This window comes from Bufo bufo, chromosome 6 (assembly GCF_905171765.1).
Source record: "Bufo bufo chromosome 6, aBufBuf1.1, whole genome shotgun sequence".
In the NCBI taxonomy this organism is placed as follows: domain Eukaryota; kingdom Metazoa; phylum Chordata; class Amphibia; order Anura; family Bufonidae; genus Bufo; species Bufo bufo.
In genome coordinates this window covers 424862076-424875120 of record NC_053394.1, presented here as the reverse complement: position 1 = coordinate 424875120, position 13045 = coordinate 424862076, and the positions used below count along the sequence as shown (strand labels likewise).

Here is a 13045-nt window from a genome sequence, read left to right as displayed (position 1 = left end):
ACAGGGCCCTATTCCAGGCCTGTCCTGTCCGCCTGTTGTGGATGAAGGCTGTTCCAGGGTTCTAATGAGGCTGATCCGTTTCCAGATTGTTTACTGGTTTGTTTAAAGTTCTGGACCTTGCCTGCTACTTGCTCATTTGATAATTGCAGGGGTTAACCCGGTTTCACCTTTGGGTCACCCCTTTTTCCTTGTGAGATGGCCAGTATTTGGCCCTCTATAGCTCTGCGGGACCCCCCACCTGACAGACCCCGGCTGGTTGCCGTGATGAGAAAGGGTCGTACTGTCAGGTGCTCAGTAGAGCTCCCTCCGCAAAATGTATTTGCACCATTGTTATGTGGCTTATTTGTTTGTCTCCCCTCCTTTCCTCGTGTGTTTCCCCCCCCCCCTCCCCCTCCATCAGATGTCATATACTGCATTTTCAAATGCTGATTGTCTATTTTTTATTTCAGAATGTCGTCTATTGTGATTTCTTCATTTAACGCCCGGGGAATGAACGAGCCTTGCAAGCGGTCCCAAATCCTGGCCCTTTTACAGAGGGATAAAGTGTCTATAGCATTCTTCCAGGAAACCCACTTCCGAGAGGGTAAGATCCCCAAACTGCCCCCCAAAAGATTTTCCCAGTGGTTCCACAGCACGTATAGTTCGGCTAGCAGGGGTGTCAGCATAGCGATCTACAAGCAGCTCCCCTTTAAGCATTCTGCCGTATCTGCAGACCCTGAGGGTCGTTACCTGTTTGTTAAGGGCACTATCGCTGACACTCCTGTTACCCTGGCAACTGTATATGCTCCCAACAGAGGGCAGGTTGCTTGGCTCGTTCAGACCCTAGGCCTACTATCCTCCTTTAAGGAGGGAATGGTTATTCTAGGAGGTGATTTTAATGCTACCCTTGATCCTACATTAGATTCCTCAAATGGGAAGTCTGCCATTACACATGCCCGGTTGCGGCGCCTTAAATTGGCCCTACAGAGGTTAGGGGTTCTAGATATCTGGCGCACCACAAACCCTACTGGTAGGGATTTTTCCTTTTATTCAGCTGCTAAACTATCTTACCATAGATTAGATTATCTATTTTTATCCAAATCCTGTGCTAACAGAGTTATAAATTCTCACATAGGGAACATCACCCTGTCTGACCACGCTCCGGTATTTTTGAGTGTGTCCCTGCTGGACCTCCCAAAGAGGGAATGGAATTGGCGCATTAACGAGACCATTATCTCAGACCCCTCCCATGCTGCTAAATTATCTTCTATCATAACTGATTTCTTCACAACTAATACTTCAGGCCCTGACGCTCCCTCCCCTTCCATTATTTGGGAAACCCACAAAGCTGTCCTGAGGGGAGAACTAATAGCCTTGGGTGCACATATTAAAAAACAGCGGAATCAGGCTGTGGCGACACTTCTCTCCCAGATTCAGACTCTAGAGCTAACGCACAAAGCCTCCCAGGCCCTTAGCTGTGCCTTGGAGCTCTCAGAAGCCCGTACTAAGCTCAAGAACCTGTTAAATGTCACGTCAGCTAAGCTGTTACTTAGAGCCAAATTCCGCTCATATGCACACGGGGACAAAGGGAATAGGCTAATGTCCGCTTTAGTGAAGAAACAAAAAACTGACTCCTTTATTGCTGCAGTTAAAGATGACAGAGGAGTCCTTCATAAAGGTACCCCAGATATAGCAAAGACCTTTTGTGCCTTCTATAGGGACCTATACAACCTTAAAACACCAGATAATATGTCACCAGCTCAATTAGGTGAGGCAACTGAGAAGTTTCTCTCCTCCCTCCAGTTACCTAATATTACCCCCGCTCAGTCAGCTCAGCTCTTATCTCCTGTCACAGACGATGAAATTGGTAAGGTTCTCTCCTCCATACCTTCGGGCAAAAGTCCAGGCCCCGATGGTTTTACCATCTCTTACTACAAATCCTTTAAGCAGACCCTAATTCCCCATTTTAATACCTTATGTAACCACTTACTCCAAGGAGGTTCCCTTCCTCCCCAATCGCTTTCAGCCCATATCACGGTAATCCACAAGGAAAATAAGGACCCCCTAAAATGCGGGAGTTACCGTCCTATCTCGCTTCTAAATACTGATGTGAAGTGGTGGGCCAAAATTTTGGCTCAACGGATTCAGTCGGTTCTCCCTGGCATTATCAACGAGGAGCAGGTGGGGTTCGTCTCTGGCAGGCAGGGGAGTGAAAATACGGTCCGTGTCATACAATTGATCACGCATGCTCGTCAGCACTCAATACCTTTAGCTCTTCTCAGTACAGACGCAGAAAAGGCCTTTGACAGGATCAGCTGGCAATTCATGTCTCGGGCACTGTCGAAGTTTGGCCTTCCGGACCAGTTTATCCAATCCATTTTCTCACTTTATTCGCTCCCCTCTGCCAGAATACGGATTAATGGAACACTCTCTCCAGCTTTTCCCATTACTAATGGGACTAGGCAGGGGTGCCCACTCTCGCCTGCCCTCTTTGTTGTTGTCATGGAGACCCTGCTGGCCAGGATCAGGCAAGACCCAGATATTAAGGGGATCACCGTGGGGTCGCATACCCATCTAACGGCCGCTTTTGCAGACGACCTTTTGGTCATAACGTCCAACCCTCTAACCTCTTTCCCCAGACTTCAAGCCCTTTTTGAAGAATATGGAGCGGTCTCAAATTTTAAGATCAACTATACTAAGTCACAGGCCCTGAATATTTCTTGCCCACCTGCTACTGTAGACACGCTTAAAGGTTCCGCTGCTTTTTCGTGGGCCACTAAGTCAATCCCTTTTCTAGGTACCCATATCTCAGCAAAACCAGAAGATCTTTTCGAGTTAAATTATGTCCCTTTACTGAAATCTATTAGAACACACTTACACTCTCTAAAACTCCCGTTTATCTCTTGGATTGGGCGGAAAAACTTCATTAAAGCTTTTATTGTCCCCAGACTGCTCTATCTCATCCAAACACTTCCTATCTGGCTACCCCATTCCTTCTTTGTGGAGGTCCGCAGGGTCATCTCAACCTTTGTTTGGTCTGGCAAGTCCCCTAGGTTGGCTTATGCCACTCTCACTCGGGAGAGGAGGTTGGGAGGCTTCGGCCTACCCGACATATACCTTTATTACAAAGCATCAATGCTGAACAGAGCTCTGAGCCTCATCTCTTGGCGCCCTCTCGGCCTTGTCTCCCGACTGGAGTGTAATTTGCTTTCATATAGGGACAAGTTAGTTCTATGGGGCGTGCGCAAATGTACTGCTAATAATAAATTTACCTCGCCCTTATGGAAGGGTCTGTTACTGGAATGGACCAAATTATATGGGTCCTCGACCCTTGGGTTCCCAAGCTTGAGTCTCCCCTTAGAGCTGCTGCAGGCACATGTTCACCCTACCACCTCTGATGCAACAGGAATTTGGGCTTTACTATCTAACTTTAAACTGAAAGACATCATAACTGTATCAGGTGCCTTAAATTGGAGTAAAATATATGAAATCCCTAGGGTTCAGGAAGCCTCTTTCCTAGCGCTTATGGCTTTTAAGAAAGATCTGGCGCTTCTGAAATCTTTTCCCAGGCCTACGGGAGATCCCTCTTGGTTGGAGGGGAAAATCTCTAACGCCCTTCGCCCCAAGAAACCTCTCTCCACATTCTACAGGGAGCTACTCTCCTCCGCACCTCCAGATCTGTGGTTCCTTGCAGCCTGGGAGAAGGAGCTGTCCCTGTCCCTGTCAGAACCTGAAAAAGCGTTCATCCTCACACACTCACATGGTTTCAACCGTTGTATTAGAATACAGGCAAACTCTTATAAATTACTTACAAGATGGTATAAGACACCGGAGTTCCTTCACAAGCTCAATCCCGCTATCCCAAACGGTTGCTGGAGGTGTGGAGGAGATATCGGTTCTTTATCTCATATTTGGTGGAGCTGCGAGAAAATAAAACCGTTTTGGGTTGAAGTACAAACAACTATCAACAAGATATGTAATAGCCAGATTACCTTAGACGCAAAACTCCTGCTGCTCTGGTGTCCAAATGGCACGCTAACCCCCTCAAAGTACAATCTACAAACCATGCTTATTACAGCAGCTCGATTGCTGGTCCCTCTATTGTGGAAAAATGAATCAGCTCCCTCGTTCTTGATGTGGACCGAAAAAATTGACCAATTATATCGGTTTGAAGAATTAGCCCACTGGGAAAGTCACTCTAGAGCAGTTTTTGTAAAACTATGGTCTCCTTGGAAGCTATATCGCAAATTCTAGGCTTAGATATGTCTTGATTTAAGATTGTGATTGACATCCAACTCTCCCCCTCCCCTATCCCACCTTCCTTTGTCTTGTCATAGCCCCCCCTCGTTAGATATTTGTTTACATTTGTCACTTTATTATTTGAAGTCGTGTATGCAACTATCTTGAATATATTGTGTTGGCTATCTATGCACTTGTCCAGCTGCGTCTGGACACATAATGTATGACTCTCTACATGACTGTATATTTTTCTCAAATAAAAAGAAATTTGATAAAGAATATAACTACTATAATACTGCCTCCTATGTACAATAATGTAACTACTATAATACTGCTCCTATGTACAAGAATATAACTACTATAATACTGCCTCCTATGTACAAGAATATAACTACTATAATACTGCTCCTATGTACAAGAATATAACTACTATAATACTGCCTCCTATGTACAAGAATATAACTACTATAATACTGCTCCTATGTACAAGAATATAACTACTATAATACTGCTCCTATGTACAAGAATATAACTACTATAATACTGCCTCCTATGTACAAGAATATAACTACTATAATACTGCCTCCTATGTACAAGAATATAACTACTATAATACTGCTCCTATGTACAAGAATATAACTACTATAGGCGGAGCCGAGCCACGCTGCTGAATGGCCGCACGAGCTTGAGCTCCTCCAGCATTCCGGCTCATTTGCCCTATAAAAGCTCATAATTTGCCTGATTATGGGGAAACCTGGCAAAGAAAAGAACAGAGGAAGCTCAGAGTCCACCCCACTGCGCTCCAAACAGCCAGAGATGGAGAAGTTTCTCCGGAAAACGTCGAGGTTCACGGCGCAGAAAGGCCCCAACATGGCGACGTCTGCTGCACAGGACTCTGACGCCGGGGAATTGTCAGACGCAGGCAGCGGCTCCGATGTCTCGGACAAGAGACCCAGAGACCCACCTCTCTCAGAGCGAACCCTGCGCCGGGTCCTTGAATCGGCCCTCTCGCCCTTAAAACAAGACCTGTCTGATATTAAGGACGACATGAAGCATCTGGGGCAGAGAGTGGTGGCGTTAGAAGCCACTCAGGAGGCCATCATGACGTATGAGAGTAAAGCGTCGGAGGTGCTGGCGTCTCACAAGGCCTTGCTAAACGATGCCTTCCTGAAATTGGAAGACCAAGAAAACCGCAGCCGCCGGCGCAATATCCGCATCCGCGGCCTACCTGAGTCGTTTGCAGCGGAGGCCTTACCGACAGTAGCACGTGAATTGTTTTTTAAGCTGCTGGATCCTGACAGAGCGGCGGGAATCGTGGTGGAGCGCATACACAGGGCGCTGCGCCCTAGGCCTAAACCGCAAGAACCGCCACGTGATGTAATCTGTGGCCTATTGAGCTACGTTGATACCGCAGCCATCCTTAAAAGCCAAAGAGAAATGGAGGTACTGGAGTACGAAAATACCCCGATTCAGATGTTCCAAGACATCGCCCCATCCACCCTGGCCAAGCGGCGCCTTCTCAGGCCTCTCCTGGATATCCTGAGGAAAACCTCGACCCCATTCCGCTGGCTATACCCCTTTGGGTTGGCGATTTCCAGGAATGGTAAGCTACTCACCGTACGCTCTCCTGATGACCTGGATTCTGTTTGGCGGTCCCTGGATGTTCCTCCGATGGAGATCCCCTCATGGTTACCAGCTGACCAAGATGGCGCCCTTCCCGCACCACCTCGTGTGACCGCATGGCAGACGGCGTCCGCAGGCAAACCGGATCGCTTGCGACGCGGTAGGATGGATAGAGATCCCACCTGATTAGAGATGCTTGTAAGCATACCTTGCTGATATTTTTACCTCCCCAGAATAGGGGATGACTGTTACTCACCTCTGTTACACAGGTTACTAAAGGCGGACTTGGCCTCTCTACACTTTAAAGGTTTTCTGCATTCTTAGAGTTTTTTATTTTTATGGCCTATCTCTTAGTTGGGCTTAATGTTATGTTTTAACGGTTCTGTACCGTATTATTGCTGCTACGGGACGCTACCTCTAGGATAACGCATCCTGCTCCTCATTGCAGGGTGATGTCCGGACGGATTAAGATGCTGGACACTTTTTTGTTTTGGTCTCTTCTGTTCAGACCACAGGTGCTTTACTTGCCCCCTCGCCAGTCCAACCCTGTCTTGGCTGGTGATAGGTAAAGTACTAACCTTCCTCAGACGGGTGTTATGTCTGAATTACTCACTGGTCATCTTGACATGTTCAATGTTCCCTTGTTCATTTTTTGTTCTTTTGTGTTTCCCTTACCTTCCTTCCCTGCTCCTGCTCATATCATATGTGTGCTCTTTCATACTTCCATGGTTGTATTATGCATTTACTCACCTGAATGTATTCAGAAATGTCTTCTATAGTGGTCGCCTCACTAAACGCGCACGGGCTAAACGAGCCATGTAAAAGGTCTCAAACTCTATCTCTCCTTCTGAAAGATAAGGTCTCGTGGCCTTTTTGCAAGAGACCCATTTCAGAACGGGCAAGATTCCTAAGCTTCCCCCTAAGAAATTTGTCCAGTGGTTTCACAGTACTCACGACTCCGCTAGTAGAGGGGTTAGTATAGCTATTCATAAATGCCTCCCCTTTAAACACTCGGCTATCTCAGCAGACCCAGAGGGCAGATACATTTTTGTAAAGGGTTTATTGGGTGAATCTCCAGTGACCTTTGCCAACGTGTACGCTCCCAATAAAGGCCAAGTACCATGGCTCGTTCAGACCCTTGCTGCGTTATCCTCCTTCTCAGAGGGCTTATTAGTACTGGGGGGCGACTTCAATGTGGCTCTGGAACCAGCGGTGGACACCTCGGCGGGCAGACCTTCTGTATCTTATAGGCTCCTGAAAAGATTGAAAATTTCCCTGAAAAAACTTAAAGTATTGGATGTCTGGCGGGCCCTAAACCCCAATGGCCGAGATTATACCTTTTACTCACATGCCAAACTATCTTTCCACAGATTGGATTACATTTTCCTGTCTAGTTCGTATGTACGTAGTGTCTCTGGAGCCCGGATAGGTAATATAACATTATCCGACCATGCCCCTGTCATTGTAAATTTTTCCCTGTCTAGCCCGCAGAGAAAGGAGCGCTTATGGCGTCTCAACGATACCCTGATTCTAGACCCTAGATATGTAGACAAGCTTAAGGCCTCAATATCGGAATTTTTCACACTTAATGACACCCCAGATTCACCTCCTTCTCCTTCTATACTATGGGAATCCCATAAGGTGGTTCTAAGGGGGGAACTCATAGCTTTGGGAGCCTTTGTGAAAAAACAAAGGACACTAGCCCTGGACGCCTTATTGGCGACCATATCTCGTCTAGAATCTTCCCACAAGGAATCTCGGGCTATAAGCACCCTAGCAGAACTAACTGAAGCCAGAACAAAACTAAAAAATTTATTGAATGTCACCTCAGCAAAGTTGGTCCTCCGTTCCCGATTCAAGGCCTATGCTCATGGGGATAGAGGAAACAGACTGATGTCGGCAATTGCCAAGAAGCAGTTCTCTGACTCCTTTGTTTCCTCTATTAAAGACTCCAAGGGCAAAATACATAAGTCCACCCCAGATGTCGCTAAGGCGTTTTGTACCTTCTATGAGGCCTTATATAATTTGCCCTCCCCTAATGGGACTACCCCTGGAGATTTATCTGAGGCCACTGATAAATTCTTGCAGTCTCTAGACCTTCCCTCTGTATCCCCATCAAAAACTTCCCTCCTGACTAAACCTATTTCCGATTCAGAGGTTGGCAAGGTCCTTATGTCTATCCCATCGGGTAAAAGCCCGGGCCCTGATGGATTTTCCATTGCATACTATAAAGTCTTTCAGGATGTGTTAATCCCACGTTTCAGGAACTTGTGCAACTACCTTCTGACAGGGGGTTCTCTCGCTCCTCATTCCTTAATGGCGCACATTACTGTCCTCCATAAGGAAAACAAGGATCCAACATGCTGCAGTAACTATAGGCCAATATCTTTACTTAATAATGATGTGAAGTGGTGGGCGAAAATTCTGGCTACCAGGCTTCAGGATGTTCTCCCTGACATTGTGCATGAGGAGCAAGTAGGTTTTGTCCATGGCAGACAGGGGTCGGAGAATACGGTGCGGCTTCTACACCTAGTGAATTGGGCCAAGAGATCCTCTAGGCCTTTAGTTCTAGTGAGCACGGATGCGGAAAAAGCCTTCGACAGGGTCAGCTGGCTCTTTATGTCGCGGACCCTGTCGAAGTTTGGCCTCCCGGACCAGTTTATCAGTGCTGTCAACACCCTTTATTCGGCCCCCTGTGCCATGGTCAAAGTTAATGGAGCATTATCCCCACCATTTCGCATCACCAACGGGACAAGACAGGGGTGCCCCCTCTCCCCGGCACTATTTGTACTGGTCATGGAAACCCTTCTGTGTAAAATTAGATCAGACCCTGGTTTTAGAGGCCTCCAGATTGGCCCACAAACCCATGTTACTGCAGCATTCGCGGATGACCTTTTAGTCATGACCTCCAACCCTGCGGAAGCCTTGCCCAAGTTGCTGAATACTTTTGAGGACTTCGGATTTGTATCCAACTTCAAAATAAATTATGGGAAATCCATGGCACTTAATATTTCTTGCCCCCAATCTGTAGTCAACAGTCTAAAACGTTCCACTCCATTTACCTGGGCCTCCAGAGACATTACGTTTTTAGGAACACATGTTTCGGCCAATATTCTAGACCTAGCCTCCCTTAACTATGCTCCACTCCTACAAGAGGTTCGCACTCACTTACTGAATCTGAAACTCCCTTTTGTTTCATGGATAGGGAGGAAAAACTATCTGAAAACTTTCATTCTCCCCAAATTTCTTTATATGCTACAAGCCATCCCTATTTGGCTGCCAAACTCATACTTTTCAGAGGTCCGCCGAGTGTTCACGCGCTTTCTCTGGAATGGCAAGTCGCCACGCATTGCATATTCTGTTCTCACAAGAGATAAGAAATTTGGAGGCTTTGGGATGCCTGATGTAAAGTCATATTACACTGCTGTTCAGTTATGCAGATGTGTATCTACCCTAACATGTAAATCTAACTCCCTTTGCTCACGGCTCGAATCTGTACTACTCACCAACCAGGATCAGCTCACTCTATGGGGTGTTAGGCCCTTTTCAGCTAATCATTACGCCTCATCCCCAGTTTGGAAGGGAATGCTAGTAGAATGGTCTAAAATGGTCAAATCCCAGCAGTTTAGCTTCCCTAACCCCTGTATGCCTCTTAAACTGTTACAGAGCTATATTCATCCTTCTGTGTCAAGCCCCTCTGGGATTTGGTCTAGGCTCGCTGGCTTGTTCCTGCGGGATGTCCTTCTCCCAGATGGTAGTTTGCAGTGGGATTTAATATTGGATCGCCCCGAAATCAAGACAGCTCCCTTTTTCCACTTGGCAGATTTTAAGAGAGATACCAAATTATGCGTTGGAACCTTTGCTAGTAGCAGCTCCCCCTCTTGGCTTGAGAAGAAAGTCCTGGCTCCTAAACCTCCTCTTAGGCCATTATCCCAGATGTATAAAGAAATGCTTTCCTTCTTACCACCAGAACTTGGGTATTTGACTTCATGGGAGCGAGAGCTTTCTATGACCCTGACGGAACCAGAGAGAGCCTTTGTTCTGGCTCATTCTCATGGCTTTGGTCGTTGTGTGAGAGTTCAGGAGAATTCTTTTAAGCTACTAAGTAGATGGTACAAAACTCCTGAATTCTTGCACAAACTTAACCCTGAGGTACCCGAGGTGTGCTGGAGATGTGGCATAGAAACCGGTTCACTATCACATATCTGGTGGCTCTGCCATAAGATCCAACCGTTTTGGAAATTGGTAGAATCAATGATTAATAGTGTTTGCAAAACCAAAGTCGTACTAGATGCTAAACTTATCTTACTATGGTGCCCTAATAGCACGATAACCCCGGCCAAAAATAATCTCCCTACAATGCTGATTACAGCAGCTAGACTACTAGTCCCCTTTTTGTGGAAAACCGATTCCCCTCCAAATCTAGATATGTGGACGGACAAGGTAGATCAAATCTACCGCTTTGAGGAACTGGCACATTGGGAAACAAACTCTCGCCATTGTTTCCTAAAGCTATGGTCCCCGTGGAAATCACACAGGAATTTCACATGATAGAGCAGGATCCCCTCACTTCTCCTTCCCTTTTTCCTTCCTTCTTTTCGTTTCTTTTGATGTATGTTTTTGATGAAGATGATAATAGCTGGTATTGCTTACACATGACTTGTATGCTGGATAACTATTGTGACTCTTAATGTTATGAAACAGTTGTCTTGTGTAGGCGTGTGGCCTTGTTTTCTTACCTCAATAAAAAGAAATATGGTTAAGAATATAACTACTATAATACTGCTCCTATGTACAAGAATATAACTACTATAATACTGCTTCTATGTACAAGAATATAACTACTATAATACTGCTCCTATGTACAAGAATATAACTACTATAATACTGCCTCCTATGTACAAGATTATAACTACTATAATACTGCTCCTATGTACAAGAATATAACTACTATAATACTGCTCCTATGTACAAGAATATAACTACTATAATACTGCTCCTATGTACAAGAATATAAATACTATAATACTGCTCCTATGTACAAGAATATATCTACTATAATACTGCTCCTATGTACAAGAATATAACTACTATAATACTGCTCCTATGTACAAGAATATAACTACTATAATACTGCTCCTATGTACAAGAATATAACTACTATAATACTGCTCCTATGTACAGGAATATAACTACTATAATTCTGCTCCTATGTACAAGAATATAACTACTATAATACTGCTCCTATGTACAAGAATATAACTACTATAATTCTGCTCCTATGTACAAGAATATAACTACTATAATACTGCTCCTATGTACAAGAATATAACTACTATAATTCTGCTCCTATTCTAAAATTTCACGTCTGACTGATGTCCTTTTCTTAGTCAATGACAATCTTTGTCGCTCCCCGTCTTTTGTGCTGTGTATAGGGTTCCCACCCCAATCACTAGTAAACATAAATCACAGCAAAGTTTTTCTTGGTCAATTTGGCTGCTTTTATTATTTAGAAAAATAAGTCACGTGGCAGTGTGTGAACGTTTTCAGCTCGCAGGCCTTCATCAGACACTGAAATACAAAGAAATAAACACATCTTGTGAAAAAATAAATAAAATAAATGAAAAACAATGATTGAGCTGTCTCTCCAGATGTGATGCAAGTAGTAAATCCAAGTTCCAGAGTTAATTATCGGAATTGTATCTGAGTTGTAACCTCATCATGAAGTCCTTCTCTTTTTTTTTTAATAGCCTTTATTTAATTCTTTTAAGGTTAATACAACAATCCCAAAGGGAAAAAAAACAAAACAATCAGCCTGACAATCATACACATAAGCAAGTCCAGATAAGTCCATCATTATCATATTGCGCAACAGTAAGAAACATAAATGTATCTTTATTACAGAGCATTACTGTCGTCACAAAGAAAGATCTGCACTCACTCACACCACATCCACACACTTGGGTAATGCAGACCCAATCATCAATGAACCTCACACTGTGCCCTCCGCTTGTACCCATATTCCCCAGATTTTGTCAAATCGATCAGGCACTCCTCTTGCTTCGTATGTCAATTTATACATGAAGTCCTTCTCTTAGTATTAGTCTTAGCTCTGTAACCAAATATCTGGAAGCAGGCACAGACATTTTCTTACCTAATATAATCCACTTCCATTTTATTCCAGCAGATCAGCATTTCGCAAATAAAAGTGGACAAAGCACAGATTATAGCACAGTATGGTGGGACTTTTCCCTTGTGCTTGGACCAAGATGAACGCAAAATCCTTCAGCGGGTTGTAAAGTGAGTGACTGGGTCTACAGTAGGTCATGATCTCTAGCATATCCTCTGCCATATGTTCAGATGTAGATTGGTGGTAGAATAGTAGAATACAGGGAATCATGGACATTTTGGTGGAGATTTTCACACTTGACAGGCTATAATTTACATTACAGTCTTTGGGTAGCACACCCAGACAGAAAGCATAGACATCTTGTGACCGAGTATTACAAAGTGATGCCATCTTATGCTGCATATCTCGAGCTCTCAGACAATAACGATGAATGATGCTGCAGTTCTGCTGACAGGCCATGTATACAGTATAGTGACATGCATGTTCCCTTCTCCACCAGGTGCGAGGTTTCTCCATGCTACAAGCCTGAGGTCCGAGACTTCCGTTCTGTCTACAATCCCCACTGGTCACAGACCTCTCAGGACCAATTCTGTTCCCTCTTGTGTTTGCCGATAGCAACTTTCAGTGGTGCTCAACTCTAGGCAGGATATATGAAGATAATTCTTCTCCATCACTGCGTCAAGAATTTTGAACTTTTTTCCTGGATATTTTTGGCATGCTGATCTCTAAAGTTGGAAGCCAACCTTCTTTATGGTACGAGTAAAATATCTGCAAAGTCACCTTTCTTACAGATGCTCTATAGACAGGTAAATGTCCTGCAGACCTGGAAAAAACTGCTACCTTGCTGAGTGTCATGCACAATGAGGTGAGAAGAAAATCACGAAGAACTGACGAGTGCAATAGCTCTCTACTGGTGGCACTGGTGGACAAATGGTTTTACAGAGAGGCTCATTACTTCTACTTGTTGAACAAGTCTGATACCTGCATCGATAGGAAGCAGGTTCCTGAAAAGTAAATGACTATGCCGTGGTCATCAACCCTTTCGTCTCTCAAAACTTAAAAACCTCAGGGGGT

The 13045-nt window shown here is 44.7% G+C and overlaps 1 protein-coding gene across 2 annotated transcripts in view; it reads left to right on the top strand.

Moving 5' to 3' along the window:
- PIK3R5 (phosphoinositide-3-kinase regulatory subunit 5) overlaps positions 1-12639 on the top strand; it is a 117534-nt gene extending 104895 nt beyond the window's left edge. Inside the window, exons 18-19 of one of the 2 annotated variants that reach the window (XM_040437493.1) lie at positions 12029-12141; positions 12471-12639. In XM_040437493.1, coding sequence (XP_040293427.1) covers positions 12029-12141; positions 12471-12612 — 255 coding nt within the window. In that variant the 3' untranslated portion in view covers positions 12613-12639. Of the gene's footprint in view, positions 1-12025; positions 12142-12470 lie in introns of both variants that reach the window. The other variant, XM_040437492.1, reaches the window with a different exon arrangement.
- The last annotated feature ends 406 nt before the right edge of the window (positions 12640-13045 follow it).